Raw genomic sequence first — 28,000 nt, 5'->3', positions numbered from 1 at the left:
GGACGGACCCGACGAGGAAGCGAAGCCGTCGTCACGTGACCTGGTCGTTATAGCGTTTGTGCAAATCGCTCTCGCCGCCGCTACGCTCCTCAGTGCGGTGGTGTGCGCTCGCATCGACTGCAGCGCATGACGCGAGCCTTCGGGCCCGCTCGCGCGCCGCCGCGTCAGCGAAGGCCCCGCCGCCCCGCCCGCGTCCGCTCCCGCCGCCGCTCCGCCTGACACAGAGCGCGAGAAAGTTGGACGTGTTGCCTGGCTTATGTAGACTTTTGTTATCTGGAACTACTGCTATGAGTATATAGTGTCACCGCGTTAGTGAAGTGCTCCGCGACCTAGTCATCTCCGCCGTCATCGCCGCTCCTTCAGTAACAGAGTGTGAAAGACTGGACATGCTACCTATACCTTATATGTAGACATCTATAATCTGGAATCAGTTCTTTCTATCATCACCTAAGCGAAGCCCTGGCTCCGCTCACGCCGCCGCTCTGCCTGACACAAAACGCGAGTATTTGACGTGTCTGGCTCATGTGACTCTTTTTATCTGGAACTATTTCTACATATTGCTACTAACGTGTCATCGCGTCAGCGAAGCGCGCTCCTCGGCACCCGCGTCCGCTCCCGCCGCCGCTCCGCTTGACACAAAACGCGAGAATTGGACGTGTTGTCGGCATATGTGACTTTTTTATCTAGAACTTTTTCTACATATTGCTACATATCGTGTCATGGAGTCAACGAAGCGCGCTCCTCCGCTCCCGTCGCCCATTCATATATACGAGTATAACCTCCATAACTGCACTGCAAAACTCTTATACGACTGGTCATGCATGAGTTACCTTATAACTTGGATATCCTGGTTATGACTTATTGCACGGATCCATATAAAAAGTTTATAATTTCTAAATTGGTTTAGTGGTGCTAACATGCGATCAGAGTGAAGAGAAATAGACAAAATATAGTCTAAATGCGACAAAGCTGTTCCATCTCTTTTGTCACAACGCAATGAAAGATAGCGGTATTTCCGGTTCTACCGCCATTGGTTGAAATTTGTCTATTTCTATTCACGAGATTATCCTGGTGGTCGCATATTTGCCGCTTTTTTGAAAATTTAACAGTTTTTAATTGAAAAAAAAATTGGCTGGCCCTTCACATCGATTTAAAAGAACAAACTTCCATACACATCTCTTTTTTCATTCTCCCCTTTAATTTTACTTTCTTTTAGGTTTATTTCCAAAAAAATTAATGTCTAAACCTTACTGACAAATCTTTATCTGTGTTGTCTGCTAGCATCAGTAGTTTGGGCTGATAAATCAGTCAGCCAATTATCCTTTTAAACATTACCATTAAACTTGACTATCCGGACCTCAGTTGTTCTGATTATCCGGACAGCCAACCGTGACCGCAACTATTTACGTATGAATAAGGACATGTTTACACAGACAGCGTTAATTATCCGCAGTCCGCGAGCTGTCTGCCCAATGCAAACCATTAAATACCTTTCCTATTGATTTAACAATCGGAATACCAGATTTCAGTTATTCGCATTTTAAGCTATATGAATTAGTGTTCCAAAAGACTCGAGTCTTTTAGCTCTTTTTTAAGACTCTCATTGTATTTAGGCTACTTGAAGGCCTAATGTAGATCCGACTTTATACTGTCGTAAGTATCCTGTAACTCATGTGTTATTTTATTGTGGTAAACGCCTTCGTGCGTTACTGAGGAGATGAAACTTTATCCATATCAACTGAGATTAATAATTAAGTGAACATTAAGAAACTTTGTGCACGTATAATGTGTTTTAATGGTCTTAGTTAAGTAATTTCAGCACATTACTATGTAATACTTAGTAAGTGTATACAGTCGAATGTTTGAGTTGAGTAACTTATTGTACATAGTTTAGTAGAAAGAAATATATTTATACTTAATATTTAATATTAATACTTATACTTACATCAATTTCATTTCAAATATTCTTATATAAATTATGAAATACGTACAAATACGTAAGGAATAGTAAAATATTGTAAATAGTATTATGTATTTAATTAATAATAATTGTAAGTATTTATTTTTTATTAGATTTAAAGGCATGTTCCCACTTGCCGGATCCTTTTACCTACACCAAAAGAAAATGTATTTTAATTTAAGCTAAAGACTTGTCTTGAATATTGACACTTGACTGATACTAGACTCGTTGAGTTGTGTCTAACTTTGAATTGTTGCTAAAATAAAGTAGAAGTTTTGTAACTAAATCAATTAATAAAGTCTTAATCCTTTTATTTTTAGTGTCTATATACTGGGTATACTATATATTTTCTAAACAAGTTAATAAGTAATTTAACATATTTAAATTACTTAATATAGTTATGGTACAATAGTATATGATATAAAAACGAAAATACCTTAACACAGAATATTCTCCCACTAAAACCCTACCTTTTACCAGTCATACCTTGTACATCCGGCAAGTGAGAACCGTCCCTTATATTAAAAAAATAATGTATTTGTATTTACGTAATGTTGTACTTATAAACCTACTTTCAATGTTACCTTTTAGAATAAAAGTAAATGTTTTCTGTGTATATGTGACCTAATTACAATAATGTTAATAATTCTCAGCTAAAAAACTTATACCAAATCAAACCCGCTTTCAATGGTTCGCTCCACGAATGTACTTACTCAGAGATCTTCAGTACGAGAGGAATAGCGACGGTGCACAACTTGCCACCACCCCTGAAGTGACGACCACTACCATATGTTTTCTGTGCCACTACTCTATCATGAGTGTAGCGACGAACAACAAAAAATAAACTTACAATTTCTCAATTCATTCTGTTCTGATGTGGCTGTGGTCCAAATTTGAGAAATCCATATAAATATTTGGGTAATCCATATCTGCTGTAAGATAATTTCATTTTATTTTTTTGTCTCTGATTGTCTTACATATACGTATATAGTTACTCAATTTTACTAACAATATTATGTAAGCAAAATTTCTGTAGTCACGGTGATGAAGTATTAAAACACAAGAATATCTCTGAAATTACTAAGTGTCCAATTTTAACAGCGTCACTTACCATCATAGGAAACCAAGTACTTCACTGCTACCGAATAACTCGTATCTAGCTGGGAATTAAAGAATAACAAGTCACTCGCCTGCTTTATATTACTTTTCATACATATTTTCTGTTTTCTTTTTAAATATTGAACTTGTATTTTTGTAATAAAACATTTTGTTCAAATAGATACAACGTTTATTTATATTTGAATCCTAAATAAACAGTACCTTTGATAACAAAAGAATTATGTAGGTATGTATCAAACCAACAAGCAATATGGTTCAGAGTTGTATTCCTTTAACCTGAATCGGCCTGTCCATCAAAGTAACGGACCACTTGGTCAAGGAATATTTGAAAGCATGCGCTGACAAAATTGTGCTGTTATATATTTTTTTAATATAATTAAATATCTATTTCTTGAAGTCACTGCCTAACTTGAGAGCGACTTAACCGATTTCGTTCACTTTTATATGTTTTGTAATACTTTGTAGAAGGTTCTAATGAGACAAAAAATAATATTTTATTATTAACTTTTTACAATTTCATTACGTCCCTTTTAGCTTTTTAGTGAATACAAGGGTGAATTTTGAATGGGGTAATTGATATCACTATAATTCTAATAAAATTTGAGATCGGCTTATACACTTAATTTTATAACATATTAGGTATCTCTTAATATTTAATAGGTACATATTTTTTGAAAGAGTGACACACTAAAACTTACTAACACATTCAAGGCTAGGAGCATTATTCAAATCTTACAGTTAGACCTCTTATATGTATTATGTACATAAATAAAGACAGTTTATATAGAAATAAAAACCGGTCGTGTGTCAGTATGCTCTATAACCGTGCAAGTTAATGATTTTCCTTTATTTTCAGTCGATGACCTCTGTTTTGCATACTTTTGCAATTTAGAGTAGGTTCTTTCAAAGCCTAAAAGGCTTTTGCCGTTTGATTTGAAATTTTAAGTGAGTAACGACGGCATTGCTGTAAAAATAAGTCTGCTTTGATGTAATTTTGTACTTGAGCTGTTCCATTCAGTGTGATATCACCCTTTATTTTTTTAATTGATTTCCAAAAAGGAAAACGTTCTTTCTTAACGTAGGTAACACCAACCACTGAATTTTGACTGATAATTTTTTTATTATAATTTTTTATGATAATTATTTTTTTTTTTATTCTTTACAAGTTAGCCCTTGACTACCTCACCTGATGGTAAGTGATAATGCAGTCTAAGATGGAAGCGGGCTAACTTGTTAGGAGGAGGATGAAAATCCACACCACTTACGGTTTCTACACGGCATCGTACCGGAACGCTAAATCGCTTGGCGGTACGTCTTTGGCGGTAGGGTGGTAACTAGCCACGGCCGAAGCCTCCCACCAGCCAGACCTGGACAAATTAAGAAAATCTCAATCTGCCCAGCCGGGGATCGAACCCAGGACCTCCGTCTTGTAAATCCACCACGCATACCACTGCGCCACGGAGGCCGTCAAAATTTTTTAGATAAAAGATAAAGCTAAGACTCCAACCCAGGACCTCATGAAACCACACAGCGTAACCTTTTGTCGTAAAATATGCACCAAAGTTTGGAAATATTCAAAAATCATAATACATTGTTAAAGTATAGGCCTCTCTCAAACAAATATGATATTATTTTGATAAATAGGTACAAAATGGTATTCTTTTTCAGTGAAATAGTGCTCCAGTCTAGTCTTTAAATTACCCACCATAAAGATCCTTTTCAAAAAACTTACACTCTATAAAGATAACCCTAAAAAGGGTGAATAAATAAGGCAATTTCATTTATAACCCAAAAAACGTTATCGCATTTTTGTACCACTTATCTGTGTGAATAAAATGTTCTCCTCAAAGGGTTAATCCCCAAATCTGGGCAAGATGGAGTACATTTGTTACGTAGGTCCGACAGGGGATGTTTGGACCCGGGTATATAAATACTAAGTATTTTATTGCTGTTTGGATGCTTGAACTTTATTACGTTTGTACTGATTTGTACTTTAAGCCAAGCCACAAATTCAGTGCGAGTAGTGTTTCTGTAAATAAAAGCAACCCTGATCGAGACTAGGCTTAGGTTAAAAGATATATTCTCAGAAGTAGCACCTAATGAGACATTAAAAGGGCATACCTACCGGCCAATACAAAAGCCCGGGGAACCCAGGTATACCACAGCATAAAAGTATATGAAGATGATAATATGATGTATAAATATGGATATGGTTAAATAATTGGCTTAATAAAAGTATGTTTCTTGAAGAAAAAATATTTTTTATTTCTCATACTCGGAAAGTAGTGTTGTTTTGATCTGAGTATTGGGTGGAAAATGCTGCTTTCCTCCATAGGTAGGGAATAACTCATACAAATTACTTCCCACCTAAGGGCCGGAATGAGCCGGCCGGGCTGCCAAAGTCATGGCATGGCTTTAACCGAATAAATCTAATCTACTACTTACTACTTACTTATATAAAAAAGATATTCAAAACTTTCTATTTAAGTTCAAACACAAAAATTATTCTAGCAGCTCTGCCAAGTCTTGCAGCTTGCAAAATACTCATTGTCTGTTTTTAATGATTAGTGAAATAGATTTTAAGAAATGTCTTAAGTTTTTTTTAATTTGTTTTAAAGTACTATAAAAAGAATAAACACAGTTTTTTAGACGAAAAATACGCCAACATTCGTGTTGGATAACGTGAACTTGTACTTAAAAAGAGACAAAAGAAATAGGTCAATTGTCAACGGAGATTGAAGTGTCTCTTGTAGGTGGGGATTGTGTCTTATACTCTTTGTAAGTGATACTTATGATGTCTCAAATTACCATAAAAGTGGCTTTACCATACAAATTACTATCAAATAAATGTATGACATGAGCCGTGAAGCCGTCTGCTTCTGACTGTAGAGGAAGTAGGTTTGAATCCGGTCCAGGGCATGGACTTCCAACTTTTCAGTTGTGCAAAAAAAATATATCACGTGTCTCAAACGGTGAAGGAAAACATCGTGAGGAAACCTGCATACCAGAAATCTCTTAATTCTCTGCGTGTGTAAAGTCTAGTGCTATGATATCAAATAACTTGGTTTTATATGAAAATAAAGCAAACGTTAAAAAAGTGAAGGCACTCAACCCCAAAAAGCAGCCGTTTTTAATATACGTTCCATATATAAAACTACGTTTGATAGAGGCGTATAAAACGCGCCGTTCATTTCGTACCGACAAAACGAAAAAGTACTTTTATTACACGCAGAGTATATATAATTCAGGGCTTTCAGGGTTTTCAAACATGTGAAGTGTTCAAACATAAAACTTGGGTAACGCAAAAATAATTCAAAGCTTATTTTTTATGTAATGAGGACTGGAGTGGACTTCAAAAACGGGAAAGGCACTGGGATTGGTTGAGTTTTTTACGATTGTAATTTATTTTTTACGATTGACTGCGAAAGAGGAGACGTCAAAGAAAATATATGTATCACTCTTACTTATCTTGGACTCGTCTTTTTAAAAAAATTAATTATTAACATACAACTATTGGTTGCCCGTTTAGAAAGTATGTACTTCTTTTTCCTTCCTTCACCAGTCGTAAATACCTAGTTACAACCATACAATAATCCAACAGGTAGGGATGAACGACCTCCAAGCAGGGATGAATGACGAATGAATGAGTCCAGCCAGTAACAGTGTAGGTATTGAATATTTCGAATTATTAAAATATTAGTACTCGATTTAGAAAAACCCCTAAGTTAACAACCCTAACATTCATATCAATGATTTGGATTTTTCATTCGAATGCTACGTAAAAGTGTTTTTTGTTGTTTTTATCCGACTGCAAGAAGGGTTATGTTTTTCGTGCGTATCTTGTATGTATGTATGTAATATTCCTTATTACCTCAAATCTTCCAAACCGCTGAACAGATTTACGTAATTAAGGTATCGATAGGTTTGTCTTAATAACCCAAGTGTTCTTGGTGGTGGTGAGGTGAAAAAAATGTTTTTCGTATATTGTTTTTATTGTTATTATATGGGTATCAAACACAAGGAAAAGGAAAATTTCAAAATGGTGGTATCGTGGCCATATTAAAAAAAACTTTTTTTATTAAAACTTTTTTGCAATAAGGCGTAAAAATGCGGTGTCTCTCCTACAGAGATTACGCTAGCAGCAATGGCATCCTAAGGGTATTGGCTGCTAGGCCTGACTGCCCGATACTAGGCCATTGTGTGAAAGTAGCTATAGGACGTTTATGATTAATCATTTAAAATAAAATTTCAATGTTACTAACTATACTAATTTAATAAAAAATGTTAAAAATGTTACTAATATACTAACAATGTTTGAAATCTGAAATTAATGATTATTATAATCTGAAATAAATGATTATTTATCATTTATTTATTATTTATAAACGTTATTTATATAACGCTATACAAAATACGCGAGGCGGATGACTACAAGAAAGTGCGAGCAAGTTAGGCAGTCGGGTTTTTTATTTTTTTAATTATTGACTTGTTAATAATAGCTATAGTTAGGGTGTATTTATTGGAACTTTAAACAATTGAATGGTTATTATTTGAACCGATTTGATTGCATACATATTATTAAGCAGAAGCAAGTAAATAAAGTAATGAATAAATATAGTTTGTAGAATTATTAAAATTACATTGGTTTGCTTTATGATTATGATTTTTTGGTGTAAAATACGCTAATTCTAATAATATACCGATATATATAAACTAAAATTGCAGAGATTTGATTACTTACTAATGTTTCTTCACTAAATATAACCACATACTAATTACTATCTACATCCCTGTTAAACCACTAGGAAAACTTTTCACTGGGACCTCTTGATTAGCATGAAAGTTTTCCCTGATATGAATCAATTCAAATAAAGGTCATTTTCCCGGCTAATCCCCTTGCTACAACGGCCTAAAGCTCCTGACCCGGTTATATCACAATATACCTTTATTAATTGCCAATATACTCGTAGAATACCAAATTATAAAAGCAAATAAAAATGCTTTTGTTTGATATCTCGGCTCTGAAAATGTACAATAAAGGTTGTGTTCCACTAACAATCTTTATTTTAAATTAAAAATTTTTTGCTCCCAATTACTTCACAATACAATATGGTGTATCATTATCAAATTATATTTTGACGGCCTCCGTGGTGGTATGCGCGGTGGAATTACAAAACGGAGGTCCTGGGTCCGATCCCTGGCTGGACAGGTTGAGATTTTCTTAATTGGTCCAGGTCTGGCTGGTGGGAGGCTTCGACCGTGGCTAGTTACCACCCTACCGGCAAAGATGTACCGCCAAGCGATTTAGCGTTCCGGTACGATGTCGTGTAGAAACCGAAACCGAGTATGGATTTGCATCCTCCTCCTAAAAAGATAGCCCGCATCCATCTTAAACTGCATGATGATGAGATTGTAGTCAAGGGCTAACTTGTAAAGAATAAAAAAAAATAGGTCTATGAAATATTCTATAACGGAATTTAAAAATAGGTGTCATCACCTCAATCAACTCACATTTATGTAGCGAGGTGGTTTTAACTTCTAAATTCTCTTGAATGATATAAAAGGTTGTTGTACAAAATTTATATTACATACATACACACATATGAAAATTAATATTAGAAATCGAGTAGAAGAGAGTTCGAAATGAAAAAGCAATATTTACATAATCTTCGATCTCATCTATACATACATGCCTATACTACCTATACTTACCTATGGGCTAAAAGAAAGCATTTGACAATGAGTCGAAACTTCGACGCTCTTTCCGGAGGTCATAGGTTAAATTTTTTACCTTCTCACATTTATCATTAAATACAAAAAACATCCTAAAAAGAAAACAGGAACCACGCCCTTATAATTCAACTTTTTTATTATTCCATATAAAAACTTTTACAATGGGCCTCCTTATTTGTTCTTATCGCGAGAAACGTTAAACGGCCGTAAAACGCCCGTCCGCTGGTTTTCGACGTTGAGTAACATTCTACGTTCTAGAGAAAACACTTCATCACTAGTGTGTTCCGGTCAACTGCGGCGATATCGCTGCACTTCACAATCATTTCATACTACCTACTGTGTTGAGCGAAACGTGTAAATGGCACTTAATTGATGACGCTTATGCATCGCAAGAAAACAATATCATAATTAGCGATCTAGCACAACATATTTGACTAGTATGGGTAGACTCAAGTAATGTTATAACGCTGCAGCAAATACTTTAATCAGCCAGTCCAACCTCTGCATTTTGTAAAGTTACCGCTTTGACATCATTCATTTCCATGGCAACTTCATTGTTATTGTTATTTTAATTTTGGTAAGACATGTAATACAGGCTACAAGTTCGTCGCCAAGTGTAAAATAGCGGAATCGCATCACTCCTCTGTTTCATGATTTTTATTTGACTTCTCTATTACGTAGTACATAGCAACTCAATGGCATAGCAACTTTCGATGATAATATTTGTATTTTGGAAATTGCAAATTAGAAACGAGGTTAGAAGGCGTAATAACAGTTTCTAGAAACGGTTGCCTAATTTTAGCTTTGTTTTGTTTCGGTTAGGTTTGGTTTGTCTTTGATCGTTGTTAGTAGAAACAATATTAATAAAATTATAGCTGTGGGCTGAGGTTCTATTTTATGATTAAGGTCATATTTATTAACCGACTTCCAAAATAAAGGAGATTCTAAGTTCGGCTGCTTGTTTTATGTATGTCCAGCGATATTCCGTCATTAGTGGATCAATTTTAAAAATTAAAATCAAAAATATTGATTTAATGAACAAGTATTTTCTATTATATTTAACCTTTCAGTATGTGAAATAAACAATATTGATATATTTATTAGTAAACAGAATATAAAGATATAGGTGCAGTAAATTAATAAAGTGGATCCCACTTAATTAGAATATTTTTTTTAAAGAAATACACCATAATCTTCTCTGAAAAACATGAATTTAAAAAACGAAACCCCTATCCAAATCTAGTAGGAGTTTTGAGATCGCGGACGTAAATGAACAAACATGAGGTTCCATAACCTTGCTTATCGTTGGTTAGTTAGGTTATTTAGTTACTTTAATCTTCTTTTAAATAGAGAGCAAAATATATTTACGTAAAACTGTTTGGTTTAAGAGATCTAAGGGATTGTAAGGGTCAAAGGGCTAAGAATAGACATCATAGCACTTTGTTATATGGGGCACACTATGTTAGTCGTACCGTAAAATAAGTTACCCCCGAAGTTGCACAGAATTAGGTAATACGTACAATATCATGTAGGCACAGTGTGTAAAATGTAGGTAAACTGTTTAAAGCTAGGTAATTGCAACAAAACCCAGTTGAATTATTATAGTTTTTAAATTGCAATTTATTATGCCGTTTGTTTGTGTGTTGTAAGCGTCTGTTTATGATTCTGTTTGTCTGTCTGTGTTACTTTTACTTCTAAAAAATATGTGAAGGCTGACGTGATGCACCTAATATTATTAATAATTATTAAGTATTTTACATAAAAGTTATTAGTCTACTCTACATAGCTACATTCTCGAGTGTTTTGGGTTTTTTAACCGACTTCCAAAAAGGAGGAGGTTCTACGTTCGGCCGAATATATGTTTTTTTAAAACTATATTTTGCATTGTTTCTCACAGTGTATTTACTAATAACTGTCTCTCCATGTTGGGAACAACATTGCCAGGATGCTTCATTGCGAGGGCTAGAAGAACTTGGAGTACCTACTACCAGAGTGTTAATAAAGGATCTCGACTTTGTGTACGGGAATTGTGATGTAAGTGACATCAGACAGCCTATGTGACATATCCAAAAAGAGACGCCTTTTGCTCACAAAACATACCTATTATACAGAATGCACGGAAGTATTTCCCATAACTTCATGGTGTTGACTAGTCCACTTATAAGAGCCGAACTGCGTAACAAATTATTTAACAAAAAAAAACTTTTTAATTGTTATACAAAGTAATTTTGACTATCTATGTAACATACGCCTATATATATCCTTGCATTTTAAAATGTGTTATCGTAGTCGTGAGACTGCCGATATCGACGAGATATTACAACTGGCACTCCGCACTTCACTAGTAAGCTACTTCATGATATTTATCAATGAATAAGTTTGGCTAGGTCATTAGTTTTCCTTAAAGAGTATAACCCTAGTGTCGAAGCATTACTCTATGATTTTATTTTATTTAGCTCTGTGCATTGCGTTTCTTTTAAAAAATGTCAAAAAAAAAAAAGAAATTATCTGTCAATGTCATTCTAACCTAAAACCATGCGCTAAAATTAACATCACTTTGTAATATTGTATTTTAATTCACAAATCAAAAGTAAAAAGCTGAGTCTACGTTATTCCGGCCTTTTTATTTCTTCGACCATCAAGAGCCACGGCCGGAACATTGGTCCTTCTACGCCAAATTCTATCAAGATTTGAACCATCGATCGTCTGGATACATCGTATTGTTTCGACGGAAATCTACGAAGACTAAACTAATCAACTGGATAAAAGTACACATCAAGCCTGGAGATATACGGTGGATGCTACCTACTACTAATAAAGCGCAAAGGTACGGTCAGTCAGCCATCCTATTCCCAAACTAATCCGCCTTTTCTTTGTGTTAATCTTGCGCTTCAAACTGATTTCAGTGTTCGGTGAATGCGAGTTACCCATCTAGTTGTGATCCAGCTGTACAGTGTCGCAGCTAGCACCTGTGCCTACGCTTTTGTATCAATCGTGAGTACTTCAGTTTTTCATTGCCACCAAAATGAGTTTGCCTACTTCTGAAACTGGCGGGAAATCCCGTGACAGATCGCCTTACAGAGCTAGTGAAGATGCTAAAATACGTGATTTTATTAAAAAACGTGGAATTATTAAAGGAAGATTCACTAAATTCATTAATTTTCTTAATTTATTGAGTTCTGAAAGCATTTTACATAGTCAACAAATCGCAGATCTTAAGTTACGCATACAGGGCGTTAATAATCTTTTTATTGAGTATAATAAAGTACAAACTGATTTAGAAGAGTATATACCTGATACAGATCTAGATGAACAGCTCACAGAGAGAGAATTATTTGAGAATAATTATTATAGTGCGTTAGCTCAAGCAGAATGTTTAGTTACTAAAAACAGCGCCTCAAATAGTTCCCTGCAAAACACTAATAATAAACATAACTCTGTTAAACTGCCTACTATCACCATGCCTACCTTTAACGGTTCTTATGAACACTGACTTGAGTTTAGAGATACATTTTTATCTTTAGTACATAACTCTAATGAAATTAGCAACATACAAAAATTCCACTATTTAAAATCTTCCCTTAAGGGTAGTGCAGAGCTTGTAATAGATTCGTTGGAATTTTCTAGTGATAATTATGAGGTCGCATGGGAATTATTACTAAACCGATACAACAATTCTAGGCTGTTAATACATAACCATGTTAAGTCTCTGTTTAACTTGCAAACACTCAGCAAGGAATCACCCGCATTAATTCGAAAACTAATAGATAGTGTATTAAAAAACTTACGTTCATTAAAAATCCTCGGTGAGCCTACAGACTCTTGGGACACCTTAATTATTTACATGGTTGTGTCTAAGTTGGATCAAACCACCGAGCGTGAATGGGAACAACACAAAAGTACATTGTTTTCTAGTAGCGGCAAACCAAATGCATCGCTCAAAGTTGAACAGTTGCTTCAGTTCTTGAAAGACCGGGCTGATATGCTTGAAACGCTGCTAGTGTCACACAATAAATACCACGGCACCACAGCCAATACACGCTATTCCAAGCCGAACGTTCATTGTAACTTAACATCCACAAACAAGCCACAGTCCAACAATAATAATAACTACAAAAAAAACTGCCCGTCTTGCAATGCTTTACATCCCATCTACTCATGTGAGAAGTTTATTAATTCTAGTATAGACTCGAAATTAGCTTTAATTAAATCTAAGCATCTATGTATAAATTGTTTACGTTCAGGCCACTCCCATATTAATTGCAGGTTTGGACCGTGCAGATTGTGTAACAAGAAACACAATACTTTGGTTCATACTGAAAACATAAACAATATGATGTCTGTATCAAATCATTCATCGCAAATAAGTAATGATCGGGCTGTTCCAGCTGCTGCAGGTGCAGTGCATACTTCATTCCACCCCGCCGCGACTTCCACACTGGCTTCTGAGTCAAATGTAAGCATTGCCAATGAATGTAGTAAATCCATTCATGTAAACAAGGCCCACACTGACACTAAACAGTACGAGGCAACCCCATGTGTGCAACCCGTGTTGTTGTCAACGGCACTAGTTGAAGTGGCAGATCTTTACAACAATTATCAGGTAGCCCGCGCTCTACTAGATAGTGGGAGTCAACGCTGCTTTATTAGCAAATCTTTGTGTAATAAACTTAAATTACCATTAATACCATCTACAGTGGAAATACGAGGTGTTGGAAACTTAGTGACACAGACATCAGAACTATGTGACATTACAGTGAAATCGCGCATCAACCCCGTCTATTCCACACAACTACGTTGTTTTGTTTTGCCGAGTGTTACATCATCTATGCCAGCTGTTTGTGAAAGCGCACGGGTTATTATACCTGACAATGTTCAGCTAGCTGATCCTTGTTTTTACGATTCTCATACTATTGATTTGTTGATAGGCGCTGACATATTCTGGGAATTGTTAAAAACAAATAAAATTAAATTACAAAGCGGACCCATCCTTCAAGATACGCATTTCGGTTGGATTATCTCCGGCCCTCTTAATTTACATACGCACAACAATAATTATAATTTTAATCATTTACATTGTAATTTAACGCAGTCAATCGACATACAACTACGAAAGTTCTGGGAGCTCGAAGAGGTATCCAAGTCTGGCGTCGATACGCGCACTGATGAGGAACGTGCCTGCGAGAACCACTTCGTCAATACTACGATGCGCAATGACGATGGCAGGTTTTCTGTATGCATTCCTTTTAAAACTTCGCCTGATACGAGTGCCTTGGGTGAGTCATTCTCGACAGCAGAACGAAGGTTTCTAGCTTTGGAGAAGCGCTTGCAACGCAATCCCAATTATAAACAACTATATAGTGAATTTATTCACGAGTACATCGAGCTAGGGCATATGACTCGAGTAGACAGTTATGGCAGTCCTCATTATTTTATGCCACACCATGGCGTTTTCAGAGAGCACAAGGCAACTACAAAGTTACGAGTGGTTTTCGATGCCAGCGCTCCCTCTGGAACGGGTGTGTCATTAAATGATCTCCAAATGGTTGGTCCACCTATTCAAGGAGACTTGGTCTCTATTTTGTTGCGATTCCGACAGCACAAGTATACAGCATGCGCAGACGTGGAAAAAATGTACAGACAGTGTTTAGTTGATGACGCTCAACGAGATTTACAGCTCATCCTGTGGCGCGACCATCCATCTGAGCCAATGAGTGTTTATCGGTTGAATACTGTCACGTACGGAACCGCGTCAGCGCCTTTCCTCAGCTGTAGGTGCCTGAAGCAGCTAGCTTCAGATTGTGCAAATCCACACATTCAACGCATAATTAATGAGGATTTCTATGTCGATGACTTGATTACAGGTGACGACGATAAACACACCTTAATAAACTATTGCGAACAAACTGCAGATGTCTTACAGTCTGGCTGTTTTCCACTACGAAAGTGGTTATTTAATTTTAATTATAATGATGCTAAAACATTAGGCTCTGATTCACCGTCAAAGATGCTATCTCTTGGTGAGAACGTGAATTCAAAAACATTAGGTTTGGGTTGGTATAATTTGAGTGACGAATTTTATTTTGAATCGCATTATGATGACATGTCACACAAGTTAACTAAGCGATATATCATGTCAATAATATCACAAATTTTTGATCCACTCGGATTACTTAGTCCATTTATCATCACGGCTAAGGTGTTGTTACAACGGCTATGGTTATTGAAACTAAATTTTGATGATGAAGTGCCTCACGATGTCAAAGTAGTTTGGTATCAATTTGCTAACGCGTTACCTATGCTTAATCAAGTACGTATACCGCGACATGTTGTAGGTGACGACCATAAATATCTTGAATTGCACATCTTTACAGATGCATCGGAGTCGGCCTACGGTGCGTGCATCTACGTACGAACGATTGCTTGTAGCGGTACAATCACTTGCAAACTATTATGCTCCAAAAGTAAAGTCACCCCTTTGAAACCAGTCAGCATCCCAAGGCTCGAGTTATGTGGCGCTTTACTTGGAGCAAGACTATACGAAAAAGTGCGGGAGTCGCTTCGTTGTCAGTTTCATAACGTCATTTTTTGGTGTGATTCCACGATCGTACTATGTTGGTTACGCTTAGCACCAAATAAATTAAAAACGTTTGTACAAAATAGGGTTGTGGAAATACATGAATTAACGAAAGGTTCCGTATGGCGGCATGTAAACGGAAAACAAAACCCAGCCGACTTAGTGTCACGAGGCATGCGTTTGGAGGATCTTTCGTCTTCTATCTTTTGGTGGGACGGGCCATCGTTCCTTCAGGATGCTAATTTCAGTAGCTCGACGGAAGATTCAGAGCAGTGTTCTGTAATGTCGACAGAGCTATTGCCAGAATTAAAACCAAAGGTGATACATTCGTTAATAGTAGACGCTACAAATTCTTTGTTCCCGTTTAACCGTTTCTCTCAACTGAATCGCATGAGGCGCACTTGTGCTTATATGTTGCGCTTTATTAATAATACTCGCCGTAATAATATTCGCAAAATTGGTGTTTTATCACTCGATGAACTCAACAATGCAAATACAACACTTATACGTTTTTCACAGTTAGATTCTTTCGCAACAGAATATCAGTTAATCCTGAATAACAGCGAATTAAAAACCAAACATAGCCTATCTAATTTGAGTTTGTTTATGGACAAAAATAAAATTTAGCGAGTTGGTGGACGGTTAAAAAACTCACCTGAATTTCCATTTGACAAGAAGCATCCTATACTTATATCTTCTAAACACTGGTTTTCAGTGCTACTGTTCCGTCATGAGCACAAACAGTTGCACCATGCAGGATCACAACTGCTCCTTTATACTGTGCGCGAGTCATACTGGCCGATAGGTGGCAGGAACCTCGCTAGGCGAGTAATACATGACTGTGTTACCTGTAGGCGCTTTAAAGGCAAAACACTGTCTCCTATAATGGGGAACCTGCCCCAGGAAAGAATTACGCCTTCATTTCCATTCTTCCGCTGCGGTGTAGACTACGCTGGGCCAGTTTTCATTTTAAACCGTAAAGGTAAAGGCGCGAGATTAATTAAAGGTTATATTTGTTTATTTGTTTGTTTTGCAACTCGAGCTGTTCATCTAGAACTTGTCAGTGATCTGACTAAAGACGCATATTTTTTAGCGCTGAAAAGACTAATTTCCAGGCGGGGAAAACCAGTGGAAATATTTTCAGATAATGCCGGAAATTTTATAGGCCTTATGAACGACTTTAGAAAGTTCTTACATAATTGTTCTTCAGACATCATTGAATATGCCATCAGTCAAAATATTAAATTCAACTTTATACCCCCATATTCTCCTCATTTTGGTGGCCTTTGGGAAGCTGGGGTCAAATCTTGTAAACATCATTTAATAAAATCATTGGGTAACGCGCATCTCACGTTTGAGGAATTTACTACAGTTTTAACGCAAATAGAGGCTATCCTTAACTCCCGTCCACTAAGCCCTCTCTCCACAGATCCTCAAGATGTCCTGCCTCTAAGTCCTGCCCACTTTCTGATTGGCCGACCGCTGACAGCGCCAGTGAGCACCGAACTAACCGACGTCCCTATGCTGAGACTCGATAGATACCAGCGGATAGAGCAAATACGTCAACATTTTTGGGCAAGGTGGTCAAAAGAATATGTATCGGAGCTACAAACGCGGACTAAGTGGAAACAGAACGAGGCACAATTAGAACCAAACACGCTGGTCGTCGTTAAGGATGACAACTCTACTCCACTCAAATGGAACATTGGACGAGTTGTGGCTACCATTCCTGGTCGTGACGGCATCAGCAGGGTAGCTGACATCAAGACGTCGTCGGGAACGATACGACGCGCGTTCTCCAAGATTTGTCCTCTCCTCGATTCGTCATCAACGTAATTGGAAGTTGGATCTTCCAAGGCCGGGGGCATGTCGAAGCATTACTCTATGATTTTATTTTATTTAGCTCTGTGCATTGCGTTTCTTTTAAAAAATGTCAAAAAAAAAAAAAGAAATTATCTGTCAATGTCATTCTAACCTAAAACCATGCGCTAAAATTAACATCACTTTGTAATATTGTATTTTAATTCACAAATCAAAAGTAAAAAGCTGAGTCTACGTTATTCCGGCCTTTTTATTTCTTCGACCATCAAGAGCCACGGCCGGAACACCTAGAGTTCTGGGGAATACTCCCGAGCACCCTGTATAGCATACGCATGTAGCGTAACGTAAGCTATACTATATTCATACTATAACGGGATGTAGGAGGGTAGACCGCACTAAAATTAGTTGGAGCTTATTGCATTAGAACAGTCGCTACTCGTAGCTCTCACCACAATAGAATTAATCGCTTACCTACATACGAGTACGTCCCGGTCACGAACAATGTTCGAGGTCTGAACTTCTAATTCAAGCCGGCATTGATGGGTTTACAATAGTTCGATATTCATATCTAGATTGTGTGTACCCACGCGTTACATATTCAGTGTTCTCAGATTAGACTCAATAGGGAATATGCATTATGATTCGAATTTGTTATGTATTATATGTATGTGTATTGTGTATTCACACTCATAACAATATATATTTTTTAATTTCATCATCATATTAGCTGATATGCCTTTTATAGGGATTTCCAAACATCACGATCCTGAGCCGCCTGCATCCAGGCAAGTCCTGTACTCGCTTGATGTGGTCAGTCCACCTGGTGGGGGGTCGACCAACACTGCGTTTTATAAACGGGGTCGCCATTCTAGCACCTTGGGACCTCAACGGCCATCGGCTCTTCTTCTTTAATTTGCTTAATTTAAATTATTAATTTATAAAATTACATATTCCCGAAAAGTTTTTGCTTATCAGCATTTTTGGCACCTTGTAAACACCTTTTTAACGTTTCAAGATGATCGTCTATGATCTTCGAAATTTTTCGGCGTTTTCTACCGCAGTGGCCTTTTTAAATATATGTCGTAAAAATGCGTAGAGTCATTAATAAAAATATGGACAGAACCACTGACCTAACCTTGGTCATCGGTTCTGCCAATTACAATAGGTATGCTATGCTTAACCTCACTAATCGCTTACACAATACTACTCTTAATTTTACTATTTTACCCTGGTAGTTGTGGTAGAGGAAGTACATCGAGCAAGTCCCAGGACTTGTGACCATTGGGTGTGGTTTAAAGGCGCCTTTTAATACTAGTAAACACTCACCAACCCTGCCCGACGTGCTCTCCATGCCCACAGTAAACAATTTAAGATCAATAATTACTTCATCACGAAACATTATCGAACAAAATCACTAACGCGACAAGCAGCATGACGCCTCAAGCTGCTCAACAAAGAATTGAACCAATTAATAGCCCAAGTCACTAATTACTTTCCTTTTCTTAATAACACTACTTAACACTTCACTATTTCACTATACTTAACAAGTAGATTGTAGAAGACGATTATTCCATCTTAAAAACGCGATTAGAACTGAATTACTAAATCAATAGACTACGGAGACAGACGGAGGCAGGATGCCTCACTAGAGTGAATACACAGTGACGGTACACGCGTACGCGCCATTTGGGACGTGATGCCATTGGATGAGAGTTACGTGATCATTTCCTATTGGTCGATCGCCGCCACGTTCGTTATGGTGGTAACGTTTTACAATCTTAATTACTTCTAGAGTAAATAATCAAAACCTAATTACATGAAAACTTGATTCTAAATTTATTAAATTAATTAACGTAGATTTTGCTGACCATTACGACAGCAAAATCTCAACAGAGAACCTAAAGAGTTTCTTTTCTACTGCTGTCACCTGTCATCATTACTTGAGAGACTAATTATTAATTAAATCAAAACGGAATAGTATTTTGACTGCAAAATGATCAGACCACTAGATAACAAGTCGATTCGAAATAACCACAGAGCAAACATGACAACTATTAAGTCTGAGGCCATAGAGCCCTCAGTGAGCCAAGCTTCCACGGCGACATATATGTTTTTGGCAATAAGAGCCAAAACGCCTGTCGTCTATATTTCAACTGTTTCATGACGTCACTATAACAAATCCCCATGAACCTATTACGTTGCAAATCCCTTACAAAAATATTAATAAATTAGTTTGACGTCATTCACGACTATAAGTAACATTGACACGTCACAAAATGGACGACAGTGTTTTTGACGTATGGAAAATTTGAAAAATACATGATTTCTGTATTAAGTTTTATAAGAAATCCTTAACGTTTATTAATTAATATCGATATATTTCGGACCCTTATTCCATGTGCTATGCGAAATTAGTATTTTTTATAATAAATTTGATATAAGTCAACTATTATACACCCTATTACTGCAGTTACAAAAATACCTTTCTCACCATACGCCCCATTCTGCAAACTTTTTGATCCAAACAATAATTTTACATCGCACGCAAATGCGACCTTATATTGCAATCTCTTAAGAGCACTTACTAGATAACCACACCTACAATATTTCTTCTGTAAATGTACCTTTTTTATTTATATACGTAGAGAGTGATTCACTAAAGTCACATTACGGTTATTTGCTAAAGAAAACCTCTCTACGTGTAATATGTAAGCACTTCGCTACACGTGCGAAGAAAATCACGTACACAACATTTGTCCAATTTACATAGAACTCCCATTTTTAAGGCGATATTTTATGATGGAAATCTATTTTAAATAGCTGGGTTATTACTGCATACTACTTTAGCTTGTTTGGCAACATAAGATTAAATTTGATTTTGACTTACCTCGGAGAGCACGTTAAAAGTCGACGGTTCCGATCATTATTCCACATATTTGTAAAAAAAGTAAATATCACGCGGACGAAGTCACGGGCGCTTACTATTATTATATTTGCGATTTAAATATCGAACATTTTTTAAATAACACTTTACGCACGCTTGACTTTGGGAGTAAGCTGGAATGCGTTACGAAAAATGGAATCGGGCGATGCGAACAGACAAAAACAAATTCGCGTGTTTTTAATATATTATGTAAAGTTACTTTACCCCACGGTTTCACCCGCGTAGTTCCCGTTCCCGTGAGAATCCGGGGATAAAATAATATGACCATACTTACCAATAACGTGACTTTCTTGTAATAAAAGAAATTGCATAATCAGTTCAGTAGATCTAGGGATTACCCCTACAATACTATAAACGTTACCTCTTTATAATAATAGTATAGTCAAAAACGTCAGTAACCGAGTATCATAACGACCGGATGGTCTGTCTGGCAGCTGAATCCGTGACCAAGCTTCGATGCCGGGGATTATAAATATTTACCCGTCATGCATGTCCGGGATTTGTCGCATAATCGAAATTAGATTAAATTTATAATAGAACCTCAATAAAAACTACATTATAAAAATCGAAAGTAATAAAATACAGATTTCATTTAAAAAATGTTTTTTATATGCTTTTGTCTTATTTAACTCTTTAAACATGACATCAACCCATATTCGGCTCACTGCTGAGCTCGAGTCTCCTCTTAGAATGAGAGGGGTTCGGCCAATAGTCCACCACCCTGGCCCAATGCGGATTGGCAGACTTCACAGACGCAGAGAATTAAGATTAATTCTCTGGTGTGCAGGTTTCCTCACGATGTTTTCCTTCACCGATTGAGACACGTGATATTTAATTTCTTAAAATGCATACAACTGGAAAGTTGGAGGTGCATGCCCCAAACCGGATTCGAACCCACACCATCCGGAATCGTAGGCAGAGGTCATATCCACTGGGCTATCACGGCTCGGCTTTACTCTTTAAACATAAAGCATTAAATAACAATAAGATAATTTGTTTAAACCACCTAGATACTGAAAAACATTTATTATTTATTTATTTGTTTATTTCACAAATATTTTCCAGTTTTGTGAATAGAACCTTCGACCTGTGACACTGGGTGATGACACTAGGCAGGGTCACCACCCACAGCGCCTATCAGCCGTATTATCTTGTTTCAAATTATAGAGAGTAATTTAAAAAAAAACGAATTTTACGAACTATAAAATAAACAAAATATCGAAGCAACTTCATTTGTTTAATTTCAAACGATGCATTTGTGCGTTGTGTTTTTATTTGTTTTTGGAAAATGCCGACCAATTGGGGAAAATGGAAGCCTTTTACAACCCACCGCTGTGTCAACATCGGCTCGGGGCATTCGGTGCGATGCAAATATACGCACAGTCGATATCGTATTCTGAATAACAAATGTAGGAGAGAAAATGAACTAATAAACGCAAGCTTATTCAAAAATCATTTTACAATGTAAAAGTAATCTTTTACATTGTAAAATGATTTTTAAAGACAAAAAGTGTTGAAAATTAATTTCTGTATAACGGCATAAATATATGTAACTTACGTAAAGAGTACAAATTACTACTTACAACGTGTGCAGTATACGTAAAATAGATGGCGTTTACTTAATAATGGTGCTTACTGTGCCGTTTTGAAGCAACACCATGTTACTTAAGGAGCTTGTATCAATGGTATCATACTAATGTTACGTGCCTACAAATTACCGCAAAAACTGATCCGAATTTAGCTACTCCGCTGAGCGCACACATGCACAATTTTGTGTTTACTTACATTATATACTAGCAGACACCCGTGACTTCGTCCGCGGATCGTCCGTAGGATTTATGTATTATATATAGTTTAAACACTTCCTGAACACACAACTCGACATTGTAGACAAAAATTTAGGTATTGTTTGTTTAAATAACTAACGCTAGTGGCATATTTAATAGTATAAAATCTTTGGCTTACATACAATATGGTGCTTTTATCTAATCTAGCTTATCACCAATGTAAATAATAGATAATATAAATATATATTTTTTACTGTCATTTATTTATTATTTCTTTTTTTTATAAATATTTAACAATGTTAATATAAATATAAAATACAAAACACTATTAAAAATTTAAAAAAAAAATTAACCCTCCCGCTGCGGGACATTTGAGTGCCCATGCAACCGGTGGTCAGGGCTCCAGAGTGAGGAACCTCCTCACAATACGCGCCGTCTCAAGAATCACTGCCTTTTGTATCCGACTCTTAATCTAACAGTTAAGCGAAAGCTTCTTAAGGTGTCGGTCGAAGCTTTTCGCTATAAGACCATTGAAACAACTATCGAAACAATAATAGTTGACTCAATATTCCACATGGCGATAATCTCGTGAGCAAGGTCCAAGTATTTTGATACTTTTTCCTTTTCGGCTTTAAAATAAAATAAACTAAATTATTATTATGTTTTATTGAATAAAATTAATTTAGACACAGTCTTTCAGAAAGTTCATGGCAAAGGTTTAAATTACCTCTGTAAAAATGAATTACAAACAACATTGCTTTCCTAAAGAAATCCGGAACTTAATTTTACGTTTGCTTTTCTTTAGGTAATGAAACGTAGAACTCGCAAAACGAAAAACAACAGAACGTCGTAACTCGTAGCCATCTCGTAGCACTATGGCTACGTTCCACTTAGGGATCTTTAAGATCATGCTCACGACAGCAGCTTTTCCCGTTCTACTTGCTTGTGAGCATTGCAGTCATAAACTCAAGTGGAATGGATTATGGAGCGAGCGAAAAAGATTTTGAAAAAAAATTTACCTACATTTTTTATTTAGATTTTCCAAAAAAACAAACCATTTATTTATTTATTGCGGTACAAACGGACGGCCAACTTTTAACTAAGCCGATGATCCACCCGATGGTCAGTGTAAACTAAATTTATCTTATAAACAGAGTAATTTAAAACAATGCGCTCATCCATTTAAAGCATAGATATTAAGATAAGAGAACGGAAAGATATAATAAATAAAATAAATAAGCATTTATTTCTGTTTTTAACTTTAGGTACGTACAAGTACTTGCTAACAAAGTAATTGAAAAATGTAGAGTTGACAACTAGGTATGATAGTAATTTTTTATTCGATTTATCCCCCTTTCAAACCGCTTGTCGTATCCATTCTGCCCTCCTATTTTCTTAAAATCATCATTCCATCTCTTCAACTGAAAGTTATTTATGATCAAAATAACAAGCAACTTCCTGGTACAAACTTCACTCGTCAAACTGTTAATGTGGCAGAACGAAAGTCCGATAAATGTTTGTTCCCGAATTCTTTTGTTCGGGCCGCATCAAATGCTTCGAACAAAGGAAAATGACGTTCCCACAATAGTTCGTCGGCCCATTGTGTTGGGACAATGAGGAAAATCTTTGGAAAACTTTGCGTTAATGTACCGCTGAGTGTTGCACTAATTGCAAATGATATAGAAGCCTAGATATGGCGACTAAGACCCTCTTTCAACCGACTTCAAAAAAAAGGAGGTTCCCAATTTGACGAGTATATTTTTTTTAATGTTTGTTACCTCATAACTTCGTCATTTATTAACCAATTTTGAAAACTTTTTTTTTCTTTGAAAGAATATAATTCCAGATTCCAATTTTCATGAAAATAGTTTTAGTAATTTATAATCAAAATAACTGAAATACGTCTTCCAATTCGTCGGTTCCATTTTTATGTTAAAAAAAATTGGTTGTCTGTAAAGTCGGTGACTGACGATAGTTGAAGGTGACAACGTAATAAGAAAATACTGATGTAATGGTTTCATTTTTCACAAGAAAATGTTCGTTTTTCTAAAATACTGTTTAATAATCTTCATAGACCAGACTATACTTTATTTCTTGTAAAAAAGCTGGCAACCCTAGAGCGAGGGAACGACGCATGACGTCATCTTTTTTCGAGTGTGCAGTCAGCTTCATCGAATTATAAGACGTAATCACGTCAAAAGAATATATAAGGCTCAAATCTCAAACTCACAAAGCAATTAACATTAAATACGAGTACATAGCAAGTCCATTGAGCTAGGAAACGAGAAAGTAAATATGGTAATGTAAATCAAAACTGGAATTAACTTTAGTGATATTGTCTTATAACTTCAACTACCTAAAAGCTAAGATTAGACCCGCTATACTCAACCTGCGGCCGTCCGGGCTTTTGTTGTTGGCCTATCTAAGACATCTGATATTAAATAAACCATTTTGAAAACAAACCCCGCGCGCCTTTCACCCACCGGTAGGCGTCCGATGCCTCACGCGTTTTGTCTTTTATGTGCTTTATACTCATTACCGTAGTAGTTGATTTCAGAGACGATACTATTAGCGTACTCTTAATTTATATATAATTTAAAAAACTATTGCGAAAACCTAAGAAATTATTTATTAATGATGCGGCCCGAGACACCATGACTAACACGTGTTTGTGGACCCTTTGAGACAAAGGTAGAGTACCATTGGATTAGACCAACAGGCGTTAATGTACCTACATATTATTTTAAGAAAAATAGCAAATCTATAGCCACATGGCACAGCACAATAAATAAATCTCCTATTTATGCTTAACTAGCGGACGACCGTGACTTCGTTCGTGTGGAAGTCAATGTAAACTGTCAACCCCTATTTCACCACTTCAAGGGTTGAATTTTAAAAATTCTTGAATAACGTTATATTTCTTACTTTTAACGCTAAAAATGAAGGAAATTCCATACAAATTTTCAAACCCTATTTTATCCCCTTGGGGTAGAATTGATCAAAATCCTTTCTTAGAGTCACAACATCTACCTGCATGCCATATGTTAGCCCGATCCGTTCAGTGGTTTGATATATATTTAGACTTTAGGGCTAGCCGTTCCAAAGATTACTCCGGACAAACGGACAAACAAAAATAAAATAGTAAGTAATACAAAGTTACTTTGAAATTACAGACAAACATTTCAATTTTATATATATTACGGCTGAATCGATTTCAATGGGACTTTCACTGGAAGATAGAGGGGGTTATATAACTTATACATGCATGACTTTTAATACTTTCAAGTAAGTGATGCGTAGTAACGCACTTAACTTAGTCTAAATATTTCTCTTTTTTGTTCGTTTCCAAATTTCGTGTGTCAGAAATTTAACAAGATAATAACAACAAAGATGAAAGCTATTATTATATTTTTAAACGTTAAAAGCGTCGTTATCAGGAGCCATACAAAGCCCGTCATTCGAGTCGCTGCTATCAGCGGCTACAAATTATGCAAATTGCCGACATCAACCTTAATGATAATATCCTTGAGGGAATGCTATTGAAATACGGGTTTTTTTTATTCTTCTTCATTTTCGTCGTTCATCTAATTTCATTGATGAATATTCAAACTATTAATAGTAAGTCATTGATATAGAACGAGAGCCGATAATCATATTCATCATTATCAGCCGATGGACGTCCACTGCTGGACATAGGCCTCTTGCATGGACATCCAAACACAACGGTCTCGAGCCTTCTGCGTCCAGCGGCTCCCTGCAACTCGCTTAATGTCCTCGGACCACCTAGTCCACGAACAACACTGCGCTTTCCAGCACCTTGGGACCCCAACGTCAACGTCCATCGGCTCTTCGAACTATGTGCCTTACTAATTGCCACTTCAGCTTCGCGACTTGATGAGCTGTCAGTGACTTTCTTCTACCGGAATGGTAGTTAAACCTTATTTAATGAAGGCTGAATCTTTCTCAGTCCACGTAAGGTAAGTACGGTATCCAAGTATGGAGTCTTTTTTTTTTATTATTTTTCTTTACAAGTTAGCCCTTGACTACAATCTCACCTGATGGTAAGTGATGATGCAGTCTAAGATGGAAGCGGGCTAACTTGTTAGGAGGAGGATGAAGATCCACACCCCTTTCGGTTTCTACACGGCATCGTACCGGAACGCTAAATCGCTTGGCGGTACGTCTTTGCCGGTAGGGTGGTAACTAGCCACGGCTGAAGCCTCCCACCAGCCAGACCTGGACAAATTAAGAAAATCTCAATCTGCCCAGCCGGGGATCGAACCCAGGACCTCCGTCTTGTAAATACTGTACCGTGAGATTCAAAAGTCCAGCTCCTCGACTGTCTGAACACCTATAAAACGTAACATTCTCATATTTGCTACCAATGATATTAGAAGAAAAAGAGGTAGATAGGTTACTTAAACCACATTCAATGTTTACAACTGGCACACAAAATGTATTTCAGCGGCGTTGTCAACGGCGTGATGACAGTGCGGCGACTGAGCTCAGGTTTGCTAATTAGCTTAATTTTAACGTGCCACTTACGGTCCGCGTATCTATCCTATCTACCACTTTTTTTCTTCTAATATCATTGTCTGCTACGGAATATTATGAAAAATCTAGTCTCAGACATTGACATACCATAATCAAATTTACAAAATCGAATTATTGAACCTCAAATTATATTTTATCAAATATAAAATTTTACAGCTCACACTGGAAATCCACTAAACTCCGTTGGGAAATAAAAAGGTCACTTTTACATTGAAAATGGAATTTTCTCGGGCGAGAGCTTTCGGCTGCCTACGCTGGCACCGGAAGTAATGAGGACACGACTTAAGGACGTATTTAGAAATGCCATAACGTAAATATTTTGTAATTTTTCACATAAATGTATTTTCATGAATAAACATTTCGTATACTATTTGGTCAAGTAAGTATTCATCATAATAGGAAATATAAAAACGTTACAAAACTTACTCACCTTTTATCTTTACCGAACTTAACTACCTAATAATAATATCTATTAATACGAGAATTCTCATGATAGCCCAGTGGATAAAGTCTGCCTTCTATTTGGAGGTCATAAATTCGAATCCGTTCCGGGGCATGGACCTCTAATTCTCTACGTGTGTGAAGTCTGCTAATCCGCACTGGACTAGCGTCATGCTAACTAACCTAACCTAACCCCTCTCATTCCGAGAGATGACTCGTGCTCAACAGTGAGCTGAATGTGGGTTGTTTATAATGATGATGAACAATATACTTATTTTCAATTTATCTATAACTAGCTGACGCCGCGCGGTTCCACCCGCGTGGTTCCTGTTCCCGTGAGAATACGGGGATAAAAATAAAATATAGCCTATAGCCTTCCTCGATAAATGGGCTATCTAACACTGAAATATTTTTTCTAATCGGACCAGTAGTTCCTGAGATTAGCGCGTTCAATCATACAAACAAACAAACAAACTCTTCAGCTTTATAATATTAGTATAGATTTTACACTTTACAAAACAAAGCCCTCAAACATACCGAAGCGGTTTAAATCTGTCATTCTATTCGCGATAAACTTAATACTACTAAGCAGATCGTCATGTGGTTTTCATCAATCGATGGGTGATTCATGAGGAAGGTTCAAATATATACTGTCAAATCATCGTCAAGAGCAAACCCTATTACGTACCTACAGAAAAAGGGAATGGGTTCGACCTAATTTAACTAGTAGCAAAAGAAAGTAGGTATGAGTAATTGAGTAGGTATTAGTTTTGCTGGCAATTCGTCCTTTATTTTCCCATCGCCCTTGGTCCATTTATCTCGACGTGTCCACAGAGAGGCGATCGTTAATCAGACGCGCGGCGTCCGATAATGATCATTGATTACTTCCGACGTAGAGCGTATTTATTGCGCGAACATTACGAATATCCCTGACTGACATTTCATTCAAAATCCATGATTGTGATTTCTGAAGGCCTCCATGGCCGCGGTGGATTTACAAGACGGAGGTCCTGGGTTAGATTCCCGGCTGGGCCGATTGAGGTTTTCCTATTTGGCCCAGCCCC

At 36.7% G+C, this 28,000-nt stretch overlaps 3 protein-coding genes across 3 annotated transcripts in view; all 3 read left to right on the top strand.

Annotated features, from left to right (window-relative positions):
• Positions 1-3,245, top strand: part of LOC112046261 (uncharacterized) — a 65,656-nt gene extending 62,411 nt beyond the window's left edge. Inside the window, exon 6 of the mRNA XM_024082856.2 lies at positions 1-3,245. Within this exon, the coding sequence (XP_023938624.2) occupies positions 1-130 (130 nt within the window). The 3' untranslated portion in view covers positions 131-3,245.
• Positions 3,246-13,668: 10,423 nt separating this feature from the next.
• On the top strand, positions 13,669-17,344 carry LOC128198559 (uncharacterized). The gene has a single exon (XM_052884644.1). It carries the CDS (start codon positions 14,019-14,021, stop codon positions 16,014-16,016), a length of 1,998 nt encoding a protein of 665 aa, XP_052740604.1. The 5' UTR covers positions 13,669-14,018; the 3' UTR covers positions 16,017-17,344.
• On the top strand, positions 16,179-17,449 carry LOC128198560 (uncharacterized). Its single transcript, XM_052884646.1, has one exon. The coding sequence runs from the start codon at positions 16,275-16,277 to the stop codon at positions 17,223-17,225; it is 951 nt and encodes a 316-aa protein (XP_052740606.1). The 5' UTR covers positions 16,179-16,274; the 3' UTR covers positions 17,226-17,449.
• The last annotated feature ends 10,551 nt before the right edge of the window (positions 17,450-28,000 follow it).

The sequence above is a fragment of the Bicyclus anynana genome, chromosome 12 (assembly GCF_947172395.1).
Source record: "Bicyclus anynana chromosome 12, ilBicAnyn1.1, whole genome shotgun sequence".
Taxonomy (NCBI): Eukaryota; Metazoa; Arthropoda; class Insecta; order Lepidoptera; family Nymphalidae; genus Bicyclus; species Bicyclus anynana.
The sequence above is the reverse complement of the archived record's forward strand: the minus strand, read 5'-3'. Positions and strand labels throughout refer to the sequence as shown.